The sequence below is a fragment of the Triplophysa rosa genome, linkage group LG7, assembly GCF_024868665.1.
Source record: "Triplophysa rosa linkage group LG7, Trosa_1v2, whole genome shotgun sequence".
Taxonomy (NCBI): Eukaryota; Metazoa; Chordata; class Actinopteri; order Cypriniformes; family Nemacheilidae; genus Triplophysa; species Triplophysa rosa.
In genome coordinates, this window is record NC_079896.1 from 25,456,968 (window position 1) to 25,480,547 (window position 23,580).

At 40.5% G+C, this 23,580-nt stretch overlaps 1 protein-coding gene across 5 annotated transcripts in view; it reads left to right on the plus strand.

The window, feature by feature from the left end:
• Positions 1-23,580, plus strand: part of myh10 (myosin, heavy chain 10, non-muscle) — a 45,980-nt gene that overhangs the window by 20,149 nt on the left and 2,251 nt on the right. For 2 of the 5 annotated variants that reach the window (XM_057337398.1, XM_057337399.1), the window contains exons 5-41: positions 928-1,030; positions 1,685-1,718; positions 5,143-5,231; positions 5,803-5,866; positions 6,015-6,113; positions 6,242-6,385; positions 6,477-6,572; positions 7,496-7,614; positions 8,084-8,236; positions 8,512-8,685; positions 8,883-9,056; positions 9,548-9,662; positions 10,239-10,304; positions 12,801-12,994; positions 13,110-13,231; positions 13,331-13,400; positions 13,617-13,777; positions 13,892-14,000; positions 14,860-14,991; positions 15,306-15,512; positions 15,656-15,793; positions 15,954-16,077; positions 16,195-16,366; positions 16,763-16,975; positions 17,120-17,264; positions 17,482-17,688; positions 18,493-18,597; positions 18,750-18,902; positions 19,009-19,257; positions 19,339-19,551; positions 19,879-20,091; positions 20,940-21,101; positions 21,549-21,677; positions 22,234-22,322; positions 22,435-22,558; positions 22,652-22,860; positions 22,953-23,061. In XM_057337398.1, coding sequence (XP_057193381.1) covers positions 928-1,030; positions 1,685-1,718; positions 5,143-5,231; positions 5,803-5,866; positions 6,015-6,113; positions 6,242-6,385; positions 6,477-6,572; positions 7,496-7,614; positions 8,084-8,236; positions 8,512-8,685; positions 8,883-9,056; positions 9,548-9,662; positions 10,239-10,304; positions 12,801-12,994; positions 13,110-13,231; positions 13,331-13,400; positions 13,617-13,777; positions 13,892-14,000; positions 14,860-14,991; positions 15,306-15,512; positions 15,656-15,793; positions 15,954-16,077; positions 16,195-16,366; positions 16,763-16,975; positions 17,120-17,264; positions 17,482-17,688; positions 18,493-18,597; positions 18,750-18,902; positions 19,009-19,257; positions 19,339-19,551; positions 19,879-20,091; positions 20,940-21,101; positions 21,549-21,677; positions 22,234-22,322; positions 22,435-22,558; positions 22,652-22,860; positions 22,953-23,061 — 5,179 coding nt within the window. Of the gene's footprint in view, positions 1-927; positions 1,031-1,684; positions 1,719-5,138; positions 5,232-5,802; positions 5,867-6,014; positions 6,114-6,241; positions 6,386-6,476; positions 6,573-7,495; positions 7,615-8,083; positions 8,237-8,511; positions 8,686-8,882; positions 9,057-9,547; positions 9,663-10,238; positions 10,305-12,800; positions 12,995-13,109; positions 13,232-13,330; positions 13,401-13,616; positions 13,778-13,891; positions 14,001-14,859; positions 14,992-15,305; positions 15,513-15,655; positions 15,794-15,953; positions 16,078-16,194; positions 16,367-16,762; positions 16,976-17,119; positions 17,265-17,481; positions 17,689-18,492; positions 18,598-18,749; positions 18,903-19,008; positions 19,258-19,338; positions 19,552-19,878; positions 20,092-20,939; positions 21,102-21,548; positions 21,678-22,233; positions 22,323-22,434; positions 22,559-22,651; positions 22,861-22,952; positions 23,062-23,580 lie in introns of all 5 variants that reach the window. The other 3 variants (XM_057337400.1, XM_057337401.1, XM_057337402.1) reach the window with 3 other exon arrangements.

Genomic DNA, 23,580 nt, shown 5'->3' on the forward strand with positions numbered 1-23,580 from the left:
TAAGTAAACAGAACCTTTGGCTTTTAACATCTACTCTCAATTACAACCTCCCCGACCTGCTGACTCCGCTACAGTACATACCGATCCGCACGCCCGGCTTATGAAAATGAAGCCTTTTGTCCATATGACTGGAATGCCGGGTTAGGGAATCTCTCACTCAACAGCGTAAAGACGAGCAGAAAGCCGACATGTATCAAGCAACCTGATACTGACTTCACCCACTTATTCGAGAAATGCATGAGAGTTAAAAGGAATTATTTTAGGCCCATTTCATTTTTTGCATTGGAAAAAAACTCATTTGTCATTACAGTGATGCAACCTGAGTTTATTCAGTATTAAAAGATTTAGGAAAGAGATTTTAGTGCTTCTAAACTAATGCAAGCTGTCTTGATAAATAATTGACTTCATTTTCTTTAACAATTCCTTATTTGACATGAACACTTCTTGCATGAGGTCCTGGTCTTATATTTCATTGAATAATATTAGTTTTAGGTTAATGACTTTACAGGACTTTGTGGAAATCATCTGGATTTGTTTCTTTCAAAAGAACTTTTCCATTTGGTATAAACGGAAAGATTATGTGAATCAAACTAACAAATGCATTGCAGGAAAAAATGTAATAGATGGAAATACGATAGTAATTCTCATCTGTTTCATTGTGTTATTAAAACACCGTTCTAATAATTTTCCATAAGAATTTTATTAACAATGGCATAATGAAAACTGCTGTACCATGTAACATCTGTCCTTAGTACAGCTAAAAAAACAAACAGAGAAAAGTTATCAGACCTCTGATACATGATGTGAAGCCTGTATGTTTATTTAGCTTGTGAAATGGATGCTAGAAGTATTTTTTAAGGTGTTTTTCACATTTCCCTTTGTCTCATGCTTTTAACGTTTGCTTTATCTTAAAATTGTCTCTCACAGAGGAGAATCAGGTGCTGGAAAGACGGAAAACACCAAAAAAGTCATCCAGTACCTGGCTCATGTCGCATCCTCTCACAAAGGAAGGAAAGACCACAACATTCCAGTGAGTTCCTTTTCTCTCGGACATCCTCTGATTTCTGTTGTTCATTTGGACTATTTGTTGGATTTGCTACCTTATAAATAGGGTGTCACACCACATTTTAGCAGGGCTTACTAGTTAAAATCTATTTGCGTGAATTATTGATCAAACAAAAATGCCATTCACATACTGTACATGAGTGCACCTATTGTTCTAACTTATCAATAATGCATTGACAGTAGAAGCTCTCATAATTTACTGCTATTTTTTTACAAAGGCAAAACAGATACAATGACATCAAGGTGCTTTTCTAGAAGAATAGTTTTTTAACTGAATTAACATGAATAACATGCACTTGTATGTCATTGCTGGTAATGTCTATAGACTGTCATCCAGTAATACCTCCTCCACTGCTGGTTCTTACAATGTGTGTAATTCACACAGATGGGTCAGAAAAGATCAGATTACAATTGATGTGGATTTTCTGTAAACATTAAGAATTTGTAATTGTAAATATGACCGCATGAGATTGGGTGAATAATGGCGAATGCTGCAGTCATTGATCATCTTTGATCGCTAAAGGCTTCGTTCTGTCCCTCCCTTGCACTAAGATACTTTGAGAATGTGGCCACTGATGCCTTCTAACATATATTACCTTTGTTTATTACATACAAACAGCCAGAATCACCTAAAGCTGTCAAACTCCAGGCAAGTTCCTTTTAAGCTTTTTCTACCTGCTCTGCTTTTGCATGTAAAACTAACCTGTTGTATAAACACAAATGAAACCAATATGGTGAAACGCACAACTCTTATAGTAACTGTTTCTTAAAAAGCGTGAAACAATAGTATCATGAAACAAAAGTATGGTGATCTATTGGTTTTTTAAAGGGATATTTCACAGGCAAAACAAAGTTTCCCCATGTTTTACTCATGCTCAAGACACCCTGACTGAATATGACTTTCTTCTTGAAGAATCATCCAGTCGGAGTTATAATACCACGTATCATTTTATTTCCAAGCGGTAGAATGGGAGTGTATGGGCGTCGACTTTTTGAAGCTCCAAAAATTGCATCCATCCATCAAAGAACTGCTTGAGTCGACACGGCTCTGTGGTCTTAACAAAGGTCTTCTTAAGCCAATCGATGAGTTTGTTTAAGGGAAATATTCATTTTGACAGCGCTATTAACGTTGATGTCTAGCTTCCAATATCCTTCTGCTGCGCGTGAACCTGAGGCTTGTTTTTTCGGCAAATGACGGTGATGAAAGCTCCCACGCAGAGGAGACGACATCCTATTGGAACAAAACGGAACTTTTGTTTTGCCTGTGAAATATCCCTTTAAGCTTTACAGGTTTGGCCGTCAGTTCTGTTATTTATTGAAGCCTTTGAGTAAACTGGGTGAATCTTTAGCAGGGTAATGTAATCATATCTGTTGTGTTGACACCTGACAGATCAGTTACAGCCCAAACACAAAGAGAAACGGCTCCTGCAACGTCCTAAACCAGCAGAGACAAAGTCCCGCTCACAAACTGCATGAAATCCCCAACATTCCCAAACAGACTTTTGTCTATGAACGTCTCTGAGTTCAATACAAGTTGAGCACTTTTGACAGCATTTGTGTCCACAGCAAAATAATTCGGACTGTTTCTATAAAACTATTTTGTTTGTAGTAATACAGTGGACATTTTTGGGGCAATGCATTTCTTCAGTATAAAAACTTAAATACGCGCAGTAACCGAGGAAGCAGTTGAATTTGTCAATTGCTCAACTTGCATAGAATCCTGAACATTTTGTGATGTGCGTATCTTGTCTGTTGTTTGTTTCTGTGTACGTGACATTAACCTCTTTGTTTCCATGATAAACGTTTGGTTACAGAATGGAATCCTGTTTTATGTGAGTAGTTTGTAGTGCCTTGTGTTCCTCTCTTCTTGTTATCGAGCACATGAACCTTCTGTCGCCTTCATATCACATTTTTTGTTTATTGGTATTTCTAAATGGGCTCATTTTTATTAATGACTTTCATAATGTCTCATTCTCTGTGGGTCCAGTTAAGCACGCTTTGTTTGGGGTGGTATTAAGTATGAATAGAGGTTATTTACACTATTTGTTTGTAATTCTTCAAAGCAGGTAGTGTTGCTTGTGAGCAGAATTCAGTGCTGAATGCTCCTTTCTGAAAACACGTTAGCTTGGAAGCTTGTGGAATGTCCATTTACTCAATTACAAAGAGGAGCTGTGATGCCAGTCATTCTTGGCATTCTTTCTATAATGATGGAAGTGCCTTTTCAACTTAATCTATTAACTGTTTATGATGATCTACAATTATTTTAATCCAAATGGTCTTAATTTGAAGTGTGAAATTCATAAACTTTACGATCCCCTGGATTTTTTCCACTGTTCCTCCGTTTTTTGGAATTGGGTTACGTAATGGGAACAGTTTCCCGCAGTCGGAGGTCGCACACAAGAGCTCTCCTCCGTCATGTCGTGTTTCCAGCTCATGACAACAGCAGTGTTTTGGAACAATGGAACACCTGTCAAAACTTCCTATCAGATGCACATGGAAACTATAAAGGGCTGAGTAATGCAGACTAACTTTGTGATGTGACGGTGGGGTTCAGACATCTGTCATTGATCATTTTAGGAGTTAAACTAGGGATGCAACGATATGTACATTTTGGCCAATAACGATTGCCGGTAATTCTTGAACATTGGAAGCCGATAACCGATATATTGGCTGATATACAGTATCTAAATATTAATATATCATTTTTTGAGACTGAAAATTATTTTTTCATGTACCAAGCCTACCTTACACTAATTAAAGGTTCTTTTAACTTTTCAGCTTTTCTGGTATAATGTTTATGTAATAAACAAATTAAAGATGTTCTTCCAGAGAGGTGTTCTCAATAGCCACAAGTTTAACAGGTCTCAAGACAAAAAGCACAGCAGTCGGCTTAAAACAATATGCTTTTGTTCCTATAATTTACACATTCATAAATATCTACGTACTACATCAACAATGTTTTCCTATAACAGTAAGAGAATGATCATGACAGAAAGACAGTACTGTACTGTATTTTAACTGTGAGCAGCGGGCAGCTGAAGTGGTTTAACCACTGGAATTGATTTAGAATTTATCGGCTATAATATATCGGCCTACGAAGAAAAAGTTCTTACCGGTCGATACCGTTAACATTAAAAATGACCATTTATCGGCCGATACCGATATGGCCGATAATATATCGTGCAGCCCTCAGCTAAACCTATATTTGAGGCAGTCTGTGAAAATGTCTGCATGTCGAGCACAGATGCTTCTTAAGGCCGTTGCACATTGAGTCCATTGCACATTGCAATTTGCATCCGAAATTTCCGCACGTTAAAAAATGAATACGACCTCACGTTGTGTCAATCACATTTACACACGGCCTCCGATATTTTCGTCCGTCATAAAAAAATTCGGACTGGGTTCGATTTTATGCGTTTTTCGCATCCGTAGCAAGCATTTTGAGAGGTGTTTTGACAATTCAGAGACACCGTACAAACAAGCGCCTAAATATGAAAAAACGCATACGAAAATTTCGGACTGTATGCGCAAAGACCTTTATGGCTACACAGGTTTTAATTAGGTTTGTAGGGTGGTGTATTTTTACTCCATCTAGAGGATCTGCTGCCGGATTTGAGGTCAAATGAAAAGAAATGTCTTTGCAGTGGAGGCAAGCTTATTTTTGTCAGCCACACTCACTCTATGGCATTGCACAATCGTGTACTTTCTCCACTAAAATCAACATCGGGAAAGAATAGAAAGAATAATGGAGACAAATGAGATGAACCGAGGTGGTACAAAACATTTTTAAGGATTAAGAAATAAAGGGTTCAATAAAAAAAATCCGACCTTTTTACTGATGTAAACTAACTGAAAATAATCAGCATTAGAATCTCATGCTTTATAAATACACGTTCAGGAAATTGTTAATTTTACTGTTGATTTGTCAACGGGTTTCTTCGCATGGTCGGACAGGCCGCATTGTTTCATGTCTCTCTTATCTGAGTTACACGTCACCTCTGAACTTGAAGTCATTTGTATGTGTTCTTGTGTGAAGCTCTGTTTGACCATATATCATGACTGTTGCATTACAGGGAGAGTTAGAGCGTCAGCTCCTGCAGGCCAACCCTATTCTGGAATCCTTTGGGAATGCCAAGACTGTGAAAAATGACAACTCTTCACGCTTCGTAAGTTGCCCTATTTGGTCTGATATGAAATCCAACCTTTACTTTTTCTGTAAATGTATCTAAAATAGCCTAAATATACTTTTTACTTGTGCATGCAGCGAGAATGATAAACATTTTGGATGCATTCCTGACGGTTTATTGATATAGTTTGTTGGCTTAGTACACTCATTGAAATCTTGAAAGCTCAAGGTGTTTTATTCTTTGTTTCATTGGCCAGTTGCATGAGATTTAGTTGGCATTTGTCAAAGTCAGCTTTTAAGGATACGCCAGTCAAATGGCACGGAGGAATGTTATTTTGGGTGCATTTGCAGCAAATGAGCGTGTCTGTTATCCTTTAACACACGCTTTAAAATCCAGATGTCTTTTAAGCAGATCCGTTGAAAAATATCCTGCATATCGTGCACGCGTAAGCCCTTCTGTCTGAACGATGAAGGAGTCGATCGTCTGTTCAGATGGATTCTTGGAAATGTTGATTATAGGCCCACAAGATATAAATAAGTTACGCGATGCAGTCACGTTTTATTAATGAGCCTGACCAGTATGCACATCTGAAGTGTTTGTCTTTCCACAGGGCAAGTTCATTCGCGTCAACTTTGATGTGACGGGTTACATCGTGGGGGCCAACATTGAAACCTGTATCCTGATCTTCTATCAGTCTAGGCTTTTTTATTTCTTTTCAACAGTAATACGCTGGAATGCAGAACAGATTTGATCTGGATCTGGTTTTAGAATAGTGAAAACATTACAGGCTTAAATGCTCCTTAACTCGATCTCCTGCATAAGATCTTCTTGAAAAGTCCAGGGCTATACGCCAAGCCAAAGATGAACGCACCTTTCATGTCTTCTACCAGTTGTTGGCCGGTGCTGGAGAACATCTAAAATGTAAGTTTTGGATTGATGAAAGCAGGCTTTGGGTGTTATTTGAAGTCATCTGAGTGAGTACGAAGAGCGCAGATGTCTGGAGAAGATAGCAGCAGTTTTATTAATGCTTTTGTTCCTCTGACTACTAGCTGATCTACTCCTCGAAGGCTTCAATAACTATCGCTTCCTCTCCAACGGTAACATTCCCATCCCTGGACAACAGGACAAGGATAACTTTCAAGAGACCATGGAGGCCATGCATATTATGAGCTTCTCCCATGAAGAAATCTTATGTGAGGATTTATGAAACATACACACGCTCACATTCTCTATGTGTTTTCTGTTTTATGCTGTTGATCATCTGGACCATGTTTCTGTGTGCAGCGATGCTGAAGGTGGTATCATCCGTTCTCCAGTTTGGCAACTTTGTGTTTAAGAAGGAGAGAAACACTGATCAGGCTTCTATGCCAGAAAACACAGGTAGTAAAACACAGCAAAAGAACGCACATCATCTTGAAATGGGTGCTCAACCAAAAACGAATCAAATGAAAAATATATACAAAGTTGGCACACCAAAGCTCCAAAAATCTCAAAAGTTTTATTGACTTTTACAAAATGTGTGACGTTTCGAGCACACATTCTCGTTATCAGACAACACAGGTAACACATAAACGCACAACTCTTTTTACCCTAACTCTGCTTGCATGCAATTTATTGAAACGTTTTAAGGTTTTGATACAGGAATGTTTAATATCTAATATTAGCATAGAGATTGTTTTAACAGCAATGGAAAATTTGTAGTAGTTAAAATTCCTCAGTAACTCTAAATCTATCAACAGCACTTTATCCACGCACCACCCGACTGTCTCAGTCCTACACCATATGGTTTTATGCAGATCTCCGATGGGCTCTTTTGGCGAATGCCTTCCTGCCGTATATTGGGCTTTCATAGATTTGCAAAGTCTTGAAAAATCACACGTTTACTGTACGCAAGAGTCGCAAAAGCATGTAACGTTTTATCCTCATGAAGCGTTCCATTTTAAATAATGCGTTTCGATCCTCACCGTTCGTGGTGAGATATTTAGACTTTCGTATTTTCAAGTTGTGTCATTCACGACGCAAAGTTAGTTCCTCCTGGTGGTCCTAAAGGGGAAACATCAGGGTTTGTTTTGGTGCTAAACGGGCTGTGAGAGTTGTTGAAGTCAATAAATTGCAATAATGGCCAAAGTGTTTCTTTTTATTTGAAACGGTACTTTCACTCGAACAAATATGTCCCATACGAGCTTCTCTCAGACCTTGTATGTCCATAAGGGAAACTGCAAAAATTCTACAAACAAGAAAAAGAATGTGACCATTTTTGGTGAGTCTGTGTTAAGGTGCTTAAAGGTTTCTGTGTTTCTCAGCTGCTCAGAAGCTTTGCCACCTGCTCGGCATGAACGTCATGGAATTCACACGTGCCATTCTGTCCCCACGGATCAAAGTAGGCAGGGACTATGTACAGAAAGCCCAGACTAAAGAACAGGTAATATTCTCGCTGAATATCTGTCAGATTTCCCACCGTCTCTCATAATGAAACCCAAATGATCTGTCATCAGATCATTACCTGATCTGAAGCGATCTTGGAGCGGTGTTGTGCTTTTGTGCCTCACTTCCTTCCCCAGAAGGCTCCTACTCTTCTGTCATAAAACGTCCTCGACGTGTCCTTAAATGTCCAAATCCTGCATGATAGATGATGTTTGGATGTTGTTTTATTCATGCTGCTCCAGAACGCATGTTTACATTATGACCTGCTGCTGACACACATGGTTAAATAATTAATGCAAATCATTTATCAGTTTATCAATAGTCAACTAGAACGAAACTTTAATTTAATAAACATTCACTGCTAAAAGTAACTTTTTGTAGTGATTTGATTAAAACTGTGCATTATAACATAAACACGATGTCTATGTTACGTTCTCGTGTGCTCCTCTGGCTGTTCCTGTGCACAGGCTGACTTTGCGGTGGAAGCCCTGGCCAAGGCCACATATGAAAGGTTGTTCCGCTGGCTTGTTCACCGCATCAATAAAGCTCTGGACAGGACCAAACGCCAGGGAGCTTCCTTCATTGGCATCCTGGACATCGCTGGCTTTGAGATCTTCCAGGTGCGGCTTCCTCAGATTTAGTCCTCCGCCTCTGAATCAGAAATCATAGACATGAAACACTGACCAATGCTTCAAGTCAGAAGTTTACGATGTGGATTAGTAAATGGTGGTTTTGATGTTGGATCCAAACAATGCAGGATCTTAGGAATGATTTTTTGTTAAAGTGACGTTTTAATGTTGGCTTTGCAATTCAATATCGGTTCTAGACGTAACTTCTAGGGCTCAGAATAGCATGAAATTCTGATGATCTGTTTTATTGGTCTGTCTTTCTGCAGCTGAACTCATTTGAGCAGCTCTGTATCAACTACACCAATGAGAAGCTCCAGCAGCTCTTCAACCACACCATGTTCATCCTGGAGCAGGAGGAGTATCAGCGTGAAGGCATCGAGTGGAGCTTCATCGACTTCGGTCTCGACCTGCAGCCCTGTATCGATCTCATCGAGAGACCGGTGAGCTCTTACCTTGGGTTTGCATGTAGTTATATTTGCCCTCAAAAATATAGATTGCTGAAAATATTTTTACCCCAAACATTGACAGAATGTAATGTGATTAAAGTTACTGTAGAAGTGAGGACTGCTTTTACCGCTCTGCTTTCTTTTGGCTCCTCTATAAATAAACCGAATCGGTTATATGATCCCTTTTCCAGGCCAATCCTCCTGGCGTGTTGGCTCTGTTGGATGAAGAGTGCTGGTTCCCAAAAGCCACCGACAAAACTTTTGTGGACAAACTGGTGCAAGAGCAGGGAACTCACAGCAAGTTCCAGAAACCACGGCAGCTGAAGGACAAAGCCGATTTCTGCATCATTCACTATGCTGGCAAGGTACGTCTGCATTCGTGTTGGCCTATACTTAGTGTTCCTTTTCAGAAATTCAATTACTAGAAAGCAGGATCTTACACGGTAAAGAATGTATATGTAATTGGGTTTAGTCTGGTCATGCTGGCCTGTACTGAAATGCTGTGGTGCCGTCTCTCCTCACAGCAGCATCCAGCTGTGGTATGTGGGAAACACTGGCCACATCTGTTTTACATCAGCAGAACCGTTCGCAACAGAAACTTGACACTGCATGAAATGAGGAATCTAAGATTTTTAACTCCATTCGAGCTGAATTTCTGTTCAAAGCCTGAAAATTACAAGTTGCTTTGTTTGCTTGTAGAAAAAGAAACTCAGTAGTTACATAACATAATACAAATAGCCAAAGACAAGCTAAACCTCTAAACGAAACAATCCACACTCGGACCCAACCGAAACTGACTGAGTTCCATTATTCCCGTCTTAAGTATTTTAGCGAGTGTTTATTTTTCTCTCTGCAGGTTGACTATAAGGCGGACGAGTGGTTATTGAAAAACATGGATCCTCTAAACGACAACGTGGCCACACTCCTGCACCAGTCCACCGATAAGTTTGTGGCCGAACTGTGGAAGGACGGTGAGCGATTACTTTCCGTAGCGATGTTTCGACTCACACTGACCATTGAAACGTTTTAACAGGCCGGTTATTTGGCTCCAGCCTCCCACTTTGTGAATAAAGAAACTGTTGTTCACTTTTCATTGACGTGTTGTCTGTGAAGTAAAAAGCAAGCTATGCGTCACGGTGAATTGGCGTAAATATTTTAGTTATTTCATAAATGCAGATTGGGACGTGTTCCAAACAAGTCAAGGTGTGAACACAATCCTTTAATATAGAATTGGATAATTTGCAGTCAATTGAAGTGTTTTACAATGGCTTAGAGTCAGATTTCTTATCTCCTACTTCTGGTCAGGGCAAGATTTTAAGATATACTTATGTCAATTCAATCTACCCGTACGTCACTAAAATCTGAAGCTAATGCAAATGGAACGATGACTTATTGTTTGCTTGGTCTCGCCTGTGTTGCTCAGCACTAACCAGTGTGTTTACTACCATATGTCTTTATGTGCTAGCTGTGTTCTACTGTTTTTATTTTATTTTGCTTTTTCCTCATGTTTATCTCCCTTTTGCCCCCTCTCTGTCTCTCGACCATAGAGATTCAGAATATCCAAAGAGCGTCTTTTTACGATGTCTCTAGTCTACACGAATCGCCAGGTGAAGGTATACGACGCTGTAGGTCTCTCAGCGCATTGTGTACTTTCAAATCTTCCCATGGCTTGTAGACCTGGGCCCTGGTCCATCTAGCTGGCTAACTTAGAGTTAGCTGGAAGCAATCTTGACTTGGCTGATTCATTCGGATGCTCATACTGACCATTAAATAGGTTTGCATGAAACTTCAATGCATGAGATTTAACACACAGATCTGATGCTGCGAAGCGCATAAACGGTGTGATGTGGAACTCTATGAGCTAGCTACAAGGATTTAGGGCCCTGCTTGTTTCTTGAGTGCTATTTTGCTCACTTCCCCTGCACTGTTCCCACACTTACACAGTAGAAATATATTTTTGTGTTCACCAAATTAAAAATACAGAATAATTATTAGTTTTGGAGCTTTTATTGAAAAGCACAGTCACTTCAAGTGGTGTTAAAGAAGACCGATGAATCTCATGAAACCCTTTAATCACATACATTATAAAAACACTAACAAAAATCTTTATTGACCATGAGAAATACAAAAACAATGTACCTAATTGTTATTAAAATGTCCTTTCCTTTATGCAGCTATAATGGAATAGCCGTGAAACATGATGCAGACGTGTTTTCATGAGATTCACAGCTTTGCTCATAGCAGACAGCGGCGTGTGTGGTACTGGGGATGTCTCTTTGCCTCTCGCAGTCAGACAGCTTGTTTGTTTTAAGTGTCAGATGGCGTTTTGATAGGCCGTGTGAGGGAGACAGAGTTTGGGTGAGGGGTGGAGGAATTCTGTAGTGTCTCTGACAGAGAACTGGAACAATACAGGTCTTGTTTCATTGGAATCCAAATGATTCGCACTACCCGTGCCAGTCAACTAACATTCTCTGAAAATTACGGGAGTCACGTCACGTTATTAGGAAAGTACATTGTTTAGGAGCAATTCTTGCATTTAAAGGAAGTTAATGGTTAATAATAGTTTCAAGTCAATTGAGTTGAGTCAAATAAACATGTGTTGAATGATTGAGGTTTGTGTTGAATGAAAGAAAAAGTTACTGTCGGTACTGACCACCTAATGTAGATATGATGTTCCAGGAATCTCCCTCTATTAAAGTCATTCTTCATTTCTTGTTATATCTGATCTGATCTATTTACTCAATGCAGTTGAGCAAATAGAGCAACTGCAACTATCCGACCCGAACATAAATTTTATTTATTTAGCTGATAACCATGTTCGATTCTTAGTCAGGAAATGAATGTGTCCAGTATACAGGATTAAATAATCTATTAATAAAACAATACGCCGAATCTTCTATTCCTTATGAATGTCACAAAAGCATATATTTTACGCTGAAATTAAAATATAAACATTAGGCGTTTTTTGGACAGATTAGCGTCGATTTTCTGTAATGCGGTTAAAAATATAAATATTGTTGCAATCTCAATAGTTGCAACTCTCAAGATCATCATGGATCCAAATAATTACAGTAAATCATTTTTTTTTGTTCCTTCACATTAGAGTAATGGTAGTAAGATTTAAGTGGAACATCTTAAAGGGATAGTTCACCAAAAAATAAAAAATCTGTCATCATTTTCTCACCCTCGAGTGTTTCAAATCTGTATAAATCTCTTTGTTCTGTTCTGTGTTGTTTTTAAACACAGAGAAAGATATTTGGAAGAATGCTTGTAACCAAACAGTTCTTGGCCACCATTGACTACCATAGGAGGTAAAATTACAATGGTAGTCAAAAGTGCCCCAGAACGGTTTGCTTTTCTAAATTCTTCCAAATCTTTTCTTTTGTGTTCATCGGAACAAAGACATTTATACAGATTTGGAACAACTTGAGGGCGAGTAAACGATGACTTAATTTTCATATTTGGTTGAACTGTTCTTTTAATTCTTAAATGTCATAAAAATGCCACAATATGTTTCAAAAATGTCTTTATAAGCAAAATTCCATTAAAAAAAATCTAAATGTCATAGTTTTCATTTTGGAGTGAACTATGGTCAGGACATAATCTTGACAGGTTTTTTTTGCAAGGTTCACATTATGAGATGTTTTCCCGTTTCAGACACTGAATGTTTTCTTTTGCTGCTTGTGCTTGTTTAAAGATGTAGTCTTGGTCTTGGCACTGTTCATCTATTTCACATCTCCATTTGCCCTGGCGTAGTCATCCATGATCTGTAGGGGCTGTTGCCACTTAAATGGGCTGTCTGAACTTTTGGCGTCAAAATACACTGTACTATCTGAAACGTGTTATTTTGGGTTGAGGGAGTATGACTTGATTCTTTTAGATCTTTATTTATCCAAGGACAGTTTCTGCTTTTTGTAAAATCGCAAAAATACACAGCGTATTTTGACCCTGACTTGCTTGACAATGTTGAAGTAGAGTTTTAGTCGTAGACTTTCCATCATCCATCCTGATTTGGCTTTGCTGTGTGACTGTCCTTTCATTATATTCTGTGTTGTTAACTTCAACATCAACCTAACTGTTTGATTTCTTTCTCTCGCTCTTCATGGCAGTGGACCGCATTGTTGGTTTGGACCAAGTTGCAGGGATGAACGAGACTGCGTTTGGAGCCACGTATAAGACCAAGAAGGGCATGTTCCGCACTGTTGGTCAGCTCTATAAAGAGTCTCTTACCAAACTCATGGCCACCCTCAGGAACACCAACCCCAACTTCGTCCGCTGTATCATTCCCAACCATGAGAAAAGAGTAAGTGATGTTCGTCTCCATTCTGAAGACCATCTAGAGTTTCTGTGTCCTTTAGATGTGCGCCGAAACTATGACTAGTTTGACTATTTCACTCAATCTTCTCTCTTGTCTGTAGGCTGGTAAACTGGAACCCCATCTTGTTCTAGATCAGCTGAGATGTAACGGGGTGTTAGAAGGTATTCGCATCTGCAGACAGGGGTTCCCCAACCGTATCGTCTTCCAGGAGTTCAGACAAAGGTCTGTTTCAGATGTCTCACTAAACGTCTCTTCAATCACGAAAGCAGCATTCATTCTTTGTGATTTATCAGTGACTTACTACTCCTTTTACCTTTCAAGATATGAGATCCTCACCCCAAACGCAATCCCCAAGGGTTTTATGGATGGCAAGCAGGCCTGTGAAAGAATGGTGAGTTTTCTTAAGCTTCATACTGACCAAATCTCGATTCCTCTAAAGAATCGCTCGCTCATAAAACATGGAAGAGCCACAGTAAATGTGCGTGTAATAGAAAGTGAAGAGCAAAGACTTGCTTAACTCTTACAGCACCTGTCACATTTTTAATATTATATCTAGAAATCCGTCATCTATTTCAATATTATTACAAACTAATATTTTTATCTGTAGATCCGAGCCTTGGAGCTAGACCCAAACCTCTTCCGGATCGGTCAGAGTAAGATTTTCTTCCGCACTGGAGTTCTGGCGCACCTGGAAGAAGAGCGAGACCTGAAGATAACCGACATCATCATCTACTTTCAGTCGGTCTGTCGAGGGTACCTGGCTCGCAAGTGAGTCCGAATGTGAACGGCAGATTTAAATACGATGTGAAAGTGTCAGCGGCATACACAATGAGACATTGAATGTGAATGTTCTGAGGGCTGTTTTGTGGTTGCGTTTCTCAGAGCCTTCGCTAAGAAGCAGCAGCAGCTCAGCGCTTTGAAGGTCCTCCAGAGAAACTGTGCCGCTTACCTGAAACTACGCCACTGGCAGTGGTGGAGACTCTTTACCAAGGTTAGTCTCTCAAGTGACGATTTACATAAATGATCAAGTCATTTGACTAGATTTTGTGTGTGAACAAAGGCTGGGTTGAGAACCAAGAACCGGCTTCTATTTAGAACTATGTAAATTAAAAACATACTAAAGGCAAAATTATTTTCATGACCTTTGGTTCAAATAGCTGTTCTCTAACATGCATTATTCTGTAATGAGGATGAGCTCTTACGAGTCTTTATTTTGGTGAAATCATTTGTCTGAGCTGTTACAGAATTGGTCCACCGAGGCAGTTTTTCATAAGCCCAGAATATTTTTTTCACTTCGCAATTCTGCACTTAATATTCTGAGCATTTATTCCACGTACAGCGTTGATTGCCCGATTGCCTAGAGTTGAAAAATTTTCAGCTTTGGGTCACTTTACTTAGATATCCAATCACAGTGGAGGAGGGGTGGGACAAATACCACACCAACCAATCATCACATCCTACTTGTACATCGACTGAAAAATGATGCAGAAGTTAATATTTGTGTTCTTGGAGTATCCACGTCTGTACCAGATGAGATCCCCAGGCTGTCACAATAGTAATATTTGTTGTCTATCTTCGAAATCCGATGCATAACTTTGGCTGATATTCTGTATCATAGCAACCAGAGCGCCTTGGCTGGAAAAACGCTGCTGAGCGTCCACTGCTGGCATTTTCAGTAGAGTGTCTACTAGCATTTTCAGACATTTTAAAAAACGGTTCGGTGGACGCAGGACCTAAATCTCCCTTGCTAAATTAAAGTTACTACTTTTGTCGTGATTTACAAATGAATTAAGAACTGTCATCTTTCAATATCAGATTCACTGTAATGCGTGCGTGACATTTGTGTGCAGGTGAAGCCGCTCCTGCAGGTGACGCGTCAGGAGGAAGAGATGCAGGCCAAGGATGAAGAGCTCATTAAAGTGAAGGAGAGGCAGGTGAAAGTGGAGAACGAACTGGTGGAAATGGAGAGGAAACACCAGCAGGTTAGCATGATCCATCTGTTATATAATCCTGAATATGACAATCCTTTATTAACAGTTGGTAATAAACGAGATCCTGTACCAGGCCCAAATGGATTGAGCTTCATTCAGAGCAATTGTAAAAAGGCAATATCCACACACCTGTGACTGCACAGAGGTCCTATCAGTTGCTTGGTAACCGTGGAAACCCTACAGAGAGGCTACACCATTATAAAAATCACTCTAGCTCTGATGCTTGATCTTCTGCGACCTTAAACGACCGTAAAGACTTTGCCAATTAAGAATCTTGTGGAAATATCTTGTGATGTTTGTTTCAGATCATGGAGGAGAAGAACATCCTGGCAGAGCAACTGCAGGCCGAGACGGAATTGTTTGCTGAAGCTGAAGAGATGAGAGCTCGACTCGTGGCTAAAAAACAAGAGCTGGAGGAGATCCTGCATGACCTGGAGTCCCGCGTGGAGGAGGAAGAGGAGAGGAACCAGTCTTTGCAGAACGAGAAGAAGAAAATGCAATCGCACATACAGGTAAAGACTTAAGCCTTTGTTGTCACCGGAGATATTTTAATTCTGTATAGTGTACAATGAATAGTGTTCTGGGTAGGAATTGTAGATTCATGATGCAACGCTATTGCTGTCCATAAAGCAGATGTGTGTGTTTGTGTTAACAGGACCTAGAGGAACAGCTCGATGAAGAGGAGGCTGCAAGACAGAAACTTCAGCTAGAGAAGGTGACTGCCGAGGCCAAAATAAAAAAGATGGAGGAAGATATTCTGCTGTTGGAGGATCAGAACTCCAAATTCCTCAAGGTCGGTACACAAGTCAAACTGTCTGAAAGAGTCCAGCTTTGTAAATTTATGGTTTGGTTCGAGACCGATTTAGAGAAACAAATCATATGAAATATGCTTTGTGGCAATGTCAACAAACTTTGATTTATTTGAAACCCTTTCTTCTCTTTCTGTCATCTAGGAGAAGAAGCTTCTGGAGGACCGTGTGAATGAGATGACCTCCCATCTGGCTGAAGAAGAGGAGAAGGCCAAGAACCTTGGCAAAGTCAAGAACAAGCAGGAAATGATGATGGTGGACCTGGAAGGTAAGGACAAAATAAGATCTGGATAACTTATTCAGCAAGGCACGAGCGCTTTTTCGAATGACTCGAAAGCGCTCACAAAACAGCAAATGGTCTTATATCTGTATGTCTGTCCTTCAGAGCGTCTGAAGAAAGAAGAGAAAACAAGACAGGAGCTGGAGAAAGCCAAGCGTAAGCTGGACGGTGAGACCACAGACCTACAGGATCAGATAGCTGAGCTGCAGGCCCAAATCGAGGAGCTCAAGATTCAGCTGGCCAAGAAAGAAGAGGAGCTGCAAGCTGTACTGGCCAGGTAAATCCATAACACAGAGCAGAGCAAGAGAGAGAGGGGGAGAGGTTACTCTGGCTTCAAGAAGATATTTTTTGTTACAGTTAAAGTAGTTTGGCTGTCATGTCTGGGTTATGTTGGGGTCAAATGAATTGATTTATTAGTCATGGGATGTTTATTTCTCTGGATTTATTAAACCTCTGGGTTTGTTTATTTTGTATTTCTGTAAAGAAATCGAAGCCCAATGAGGCTGTAAAACTAATCCATCTTTATCACAGACCACAAGTGCATTCTTCATTTGTTTTTTTCTTCTGAAAAAGTGAATTGCATGTTTAAAGGATTACAACCTGTTGCCGTTTTTTATTATTACTTCATGAGGTGGGGTTGGTAATTCTTCTGATGTGTGTGTGTGTTCCTCAGAGGTGATGAAGAGGTCGCTCACAAGAACAATGCCCTAAAGCAGGTGCGAGAGCTTCAGGCCCAGCTTGCTGAGCTGCAGGAGGATCTCGAATCTGAAAAAGCAGCCCGGAACAAAGCAGAGAAACTTAAGAGAGATCTGAGCGAGGAGCTGGAGGCTCTGAAGACTGAGCTCGAAGATACCCTGGACACAACTGCTGCCCAACAGGAGCTGAGGTACAAGAGTCTGCTTTAGGAACCAAACTACAGAATAATTTTAGTCATTTAAGTTAAGAGCCATTTAGGTTAGAATGAACTGGTATCTGACCCGTTTTTTTAAACCTTGTTACTGGTGTGTCTTACTTTACCTTGCGCATAAAGGACCAAACGTGAACAGGAGGTAGCTGAACTGAAGAAGGCGATTGATGACGAGACGAAGAACCACGAGTCTCAGATTCAGGAGATGAGACAGAGGCATGGTGCAGCTCTGGAGGAGATCTCTGAACAGCTGGAGCAGGCCAAGAGAGTAAGCCACTGACATAGAGAGTCATTTATTCATTAATTGTGGGGAGTGAGTTCTCATCTAATGTCTATATTGGACAGCTGCCATTCACTGTTGTCAACATGATGTGTTTGAAATACATTTCCTTACGCAGTGATCGAAGACAATATAGACACCAGTTAAAACAGTTAATGGGAAACCTGGCTGTCGTTCACACTTTGTCTGAATCTATCTGTGTTAGGTTAAGGCAAACCTGGAGAAAAACAAACAGACCTTGGAGAGTGATAATAAGGAGATGGCCAGTGATGTGAAGAGTTTACAGCAGACCAAGAGCGAGTCTGAGCACAAGAGAAAGAAACTAGAGGCTCAACTGCAGGAGGTTATGGCCCGCTTCAGCGAGGGAGAGAAGGTTAAAGGAGAACTTGCTGACCGCTCCCATAAACTACAGGTCAGTGATGTGACTTCCATCCATAAAATACAGACCAGCACTATAACACAACTTAACATAAACTACAGTATAGCGCTACCTTACATACCTTAATATAAACTACAGGTCATCACTGTTACACACGTTCACATAAACTACAGGTCAGTGCTGTTACTTTTACTCTCATAAACTACAGAACAACGCAGTTACACACAATCATATAAACTACAGGTCAGTGCTGTTACTTTTACTCTCATAAACTACAGAGCAACGCTGTTACACACAATCATATAAACTACAGGTCAGTGCTGTTACTTTTACTCTCATAAACTACAGAGCAACGCTGTTACACACAATCATATAAACTACAGGTCAGTGCTGTTACTTTCACTCCCATAAACCAGAACAACGCTGTTACACAATCATATAAACTAAAGGTCAGTGCTGTTACTTTTACGGCCATAAACTACAGAACAACGCTGTTACACACAATCATATAAACTACAGATCAGTGCTGTTACTTTCGGTCCCATAAACTACAGAACATCACTATTAAACATCACGTAGACCACAGATCAGTGCTGTTACCTTTACGGCCATAAACTACAGAACAACACTGTTACATACCATCATATAAACTATTTATAGCACTTTTATAGCAACTATTTAACAGTTATTATGTGCTTTTACTTTAACTTCTATAAACTACAAACCAGCAGTGATAGACCCGTTTACATAAACTACATGCCAGTGATGAAACTGTGTTTTAGATTTATTTAATTTTGGAAGATTTCGAAATTCCTAAAATGCAAAAATGTGTTGCAGACGGAACTGGACAATGTTTCTGCTCTCTTGGAAGATGCTGAGAAGAAGGGAATCAAGCTGGCCAAAGACTCCTCCAGCTTAGAGAGTCAACTTCAAGACACTCAGGTAATAACGTTTTCTGTAAATACCTGTAAGGTTGAGCCTTGAGATTCTTCCCAAGTAATTTAATTGCTGAAACTGTGTCATAAAAGCATGGTTTTAATAAAAACATTTGTGGCCGGGTGAGGAGTCACGATTGTTTGAAATGGTCTGTGCAGGAACTGCTTCAAGAGGAGACCCGTCAGAAGCTAAACCTGAGCAGCCGTATTCGTCAGCTGGAGGAGGAGAAGAACAGCCTGCTGGAGCAGCAGGATGAGGAAGAGGAGACGCGCAAGAACCTGGAGAAACAACTGGCAACCCAACAGGCGCAGGTGCACACACTTTTTAAGTTTACGCTCCGAAAGGCAATTAAAGCTTGAGTGCTTCCTAAATGTTGACAAGGGAATCGCTTTTCTGTAATCCTGTTTTCCTTGACAGCTGGTGGAGACCAAGAAGAAGCTGGAGGATGATGTGGGAGCCTTGGAGTGTCTGGAGGAGGTGAAGAGGAAACTGCAGAAGGACATGGAGGTGACCAGTCAAAAGCTGGAGGAGAAAGCCATCGCTTACGACAAACTGGAGAAAACCAAGAACAGACTCCATCAGGAGCTCGACGACCTTATGGTGGACCTGGACCACCAGAGACAGATCGTCTCAAACCTGGAGAAGAAACAGAAGAAGTTTGACCAGGTTACACCGTCGGAACGCTTGTTTTAAACATTGTATTGTTGTTGCGTTTGTCAGTCGTTTAACGTTAGATGCGTGTGACAGATGCTGGCAGAGGAGAAGACCATCTCGGCACGTTACGCTGAGGAGAGGGACCGTGCCGAGGCTGAAGCCCGAGAGAAAGATACCAAAGCTCTGTCTATGGCCCGAGCCCTGGACGAGGCTCTGGAGGCCAAAGAGGAATTCGAGAGGCTCAACAAGCAGCTCAGAGCCGAGATGGAGGACCTCATGAGTTCCAAGGATGATGTGGGCAAGAATGTAAGTGTGTTCATATAAACGTCAGGTCTGTTAACTGGAGGCCAGTGAAGTTTATATTCATAATAAATTCAAGCATACATTAAAGAATTTTCAGTATCCTGTAAACGGCACATTTTGGTGCTGTCTTTAGTGCTTTTAAAATCAACACAAAAACTGCTGTTACAGAATGTTTTATTTCCATAATTATAATATTTCAGAGTATACGAGATCTTACCCATTGGTTGGATCGCAACACATGGGCGTTCCATATGAGAATGGTATCAGCTCGAACTTATGAAGGGTAGTGGAGTCGAAAAAGTGTTATTCCTAAAAACTTGTTTTTCGTAGGTGCATGAGCTGGAGAAGTCCAAACGCACTCTCGAGCAGCAGGTGGAGGAAATGCGCACACAGCTTGAGGAGCTGGAGGATGAGCTGCAGGCCACTGAAGATGCTAAACTGCGTCTGGAGGTCAACATGCAGGCCATGAAAGCTCAGTTTGACAGAGACCTGCAGGCCAGAGATGAGCAGAATGAAGAGAAGAAGAGGGCGCTGGTCAAACAGGTGGGTGGAGTTTGAATAAAACCTCATTTAAATTACATATAATTCCAATTTTAAAAGAAATGCTTTTTCACCAGTCACTGTGTTATACAGAACTCTCCAAATTAGGGCTGTGTTCAAAACATCGATATGGCCATACATCATCATGAGCTCCTGGTCATCTGCCTCCGTATCGATTCTGCAGCACTTTTGAAATTAGCCAATTATTATGTTAAAAATATTGTGTAAGGATTATTAGTGGTGTAAAGGATCTGATTAGAGTTTATCTGTGGTCACGATTCTATATGTATGTGACCCGAAGATTAACTGCAAAGTTTCACCATCATAAAGTCAAAGTTTAAGAGTGCGCTCTCTTACCGTCTCTCTGCTTCCGTGAGCACAGTATACATGAAATCGCATTCTCGTATCATTCACTTAAACGCTTGCGTTTAAGGCAAAGTGTAAAGTTACACACACACGAAACAGCATTTGTTCTGCCTTGTCCACTTTAAAACTCTATAGCATACAGAAGATGTAGCCTAGAAACCCTGTTTAAGAAACAAGGGTCTCTGTATAAGGACTTGATGTTTTGCAACTTTATACTCATTCTCAAAACTACTTTATGCATTGATTTGTCAGATTAACTGATGTTACGAATGGCAATTTTCTGCAAGTATATTTCGCTCTAAATCTGTCATATGAGAAATGTAATATAAAAAGGACCCGGATCGCATCGTGCCCTTGTATCGTGAAGTTGTTGGCGATACACAGCCCTACTCCAAATTGATAATACATTTAACGACAATAACAATATGAAGGTTATTTAAGAAAATCAGATATAGCCTTTGTACTCATGAGCCCCGCCCACTCAGGTGCGTGAGATGGAGGCGGAGCTAGAAGACGAACGGAAGCAAAGAGCTCTCGCTGTGGCAGCCAAGAAGAAACTGGAGATGGACCTTAAAGATGTGGAATCTCATATCGAGGCTGCAAACAAGGCCCGCGATGAAGCCATTAAACAATTACGTAAACTCCAGGTAAACATTTCCGTATTCACAGTCTCCGTCCACATAATGCACTTGGTATCAAAGTAATTACATATTTATTTATTTCATGTATATTTATTAATTTTGTGCACAGTCACTTTCTTGGTGCACATTTGTATTTGTTATTTGTTGTCACATGACTTGAAAATCTTCAATAAAACTTTTTCCTTGTGTATCCTGCACTTGAAATTTACATAGTGTGCAGATTCTCCTTTTCGGTTTTCTATTAATTTGACATGACAGTAATTTAATGTTAAATGTCATGTTATGTTTTTATTTATAAGCTCCTAGTAGCTAAAGTGCATCCGTACCGAAGCAGTTGAGAGAATGAGATTTGTCCAGAGATTCCCGTCAGTACAGTTTAAGCCACGGGAATGATTGTGGAGATACTCCCATCTGTGCTTCTCACATTTTGGCTCGTGTCTGTTTTCAAACCAGGCACAGATGAAGGACTACCAGAGGGAGCTGGAGGAGGCGCGCTCCTCTCGCGATGAGATCTTCGCTCAGTCTAAAGAGAACGAGAAGAAACTCAAGAGTCTGGAGGCAGAGATTCTGCAGCTGCAGGAGGTGAGCCAACATCCTGATGTCTAAAATACACAGCGGCTAAAGCCTAGATTCCCTTGAGTTTAACTCGTCTTCCTTAAATGTCTAATGTGTATTTTTTGGAGGATTGTTTTGACACAAATGCAATATAATAGTTATGTTTTTATTACCTTAGAATGAGCTATTTCTATCTACATACACCGCGGGTCCCCTTACATGGAATTCACCATGTTGTTTTTACAGTAGCCCTAAATGGACAAACTGCTCTACAGAGAGCGTTTCGTAAATATGTTATCTCCTTCGGCAAAGAAGTGAAAACGTGACGACATCTTTGTCTTGTGAGAACGCCATAGTGCCTTTGAAAGGGAGGGACGGAGTGAGCCGCTGGTTGCAATTCACAACCTCGCCACTAGATGTCGCTAAAATCTCCACATTGCTCACTTTGAGAATTTTCCAGTTTCTTAAGTAGATGTAGCCTGTAAAGAAAATCTCCTGAGAAACACTTCACATTGTTTTATTGAAATGTTTGATTAATGAGACTAGAGTTTGATCTCTCACTCCGGATTGATGGTGTTTTTAGGACCTTGCATCTTCAGAGAGAGCCAGACGCCACGCTGAACAGGAAAGAGATGAACTGGCGGATGAGATTTCTAACAGCGCTTCTGGAAAGTGAGTCTCTTGCATATCCGTATAGTGTATGCCTCACGTTGTGTTTTTTGCTGTGCGTTCATAGCTTAACGATATATTTCCTCAAGTTTGTGTATTTGTGTTTGTCCATCAGGGCAGCCCTCCTGGATGAGAAGAGGAGACTGGAGGCTCGTATCGCTCAACTGGAGGAAGAACTAGAGGAGGAACAGAGCAACATGGAGCTCCTGAACGACCGCTTCCGCAAGACCACTATGCAGGTGAAGTGTTGACGAACTCTAAACCATCTGCCGAACTTCACAGTTTATCTGCAGTCCTCAGCGTCGTAACAGTTGTTGTGTGTGAATGTGCAGGTGGACACACTGAACACAGAGCTGGCGGGAGAGCGCAGTGCCGCCCAGAAGAGTGAGAACGCCAGGCAGCAGCTGGAGAGACAAAACAAAGAGCTGAAAGCCAAACTGCAGGAACTAGAAGGATCCATCAAATCTAAGTTCAAGGCCTCTATCGCCGCCCTGGAGGCCAAGATCATCCAGTTAGAGGAGCAGCTTGAGCAGGAGGCGAAGTAAGCAGCAGATATCAAGTGTTCTGTGCAAACCTGTGGCACGGTCTCTGTATGAAGACATCAGTGTGTAAGTCCACGTGTGCTCTTTACAGGGAGAGAGCTGCTGCCAATAAAATCGTACGTCGCACAGAGAAGAAACTCAAGGAGGTGTTCATGCAAGTTGAGGACGAGCGTCGCCATGCCGACCAGTACAAAGAGCAGGTGAACAGACGTTCAAGAGATGCATGTTGCATGTGTTTTTAAGTGTATATTCAGCTCCTTAGACTGAAGAAATGAATTTCATCAGAATTTTGCTTCCAAGTTGCTTCAGTGAGTGCTTTAAAGTTTAAAAGTGAATTGTGGTTGGTTGTTTTACTTCCCAAGTGGGAAACAGGACCCTTTCATTACATTACATTATGTAACAATTTTTTTAAAGGTGTGTTTAGCTTTAATTTGACTGTTTCTTAATGAAGTTTAACATGCTGAATATGAAAATTACATTCTTTTTTTAACTCGCAAAAAATAAAATTCTCATGTTTATACATTTCGGTATTATTACTCGTACGCAGAAATGACAAGGTACTGGCATAACACTGAGCTCAAAACAACAGTTTAACGTAACCGTTACTAAAAACGAGTCGTCCAAAACGTCAGAAGTGTACATTTTTTGTCTTTTATGAGTCATTAATTATGACTAATACTGTCCTCACGAACCAAGTTCGAGACGTACTCACCCATCAT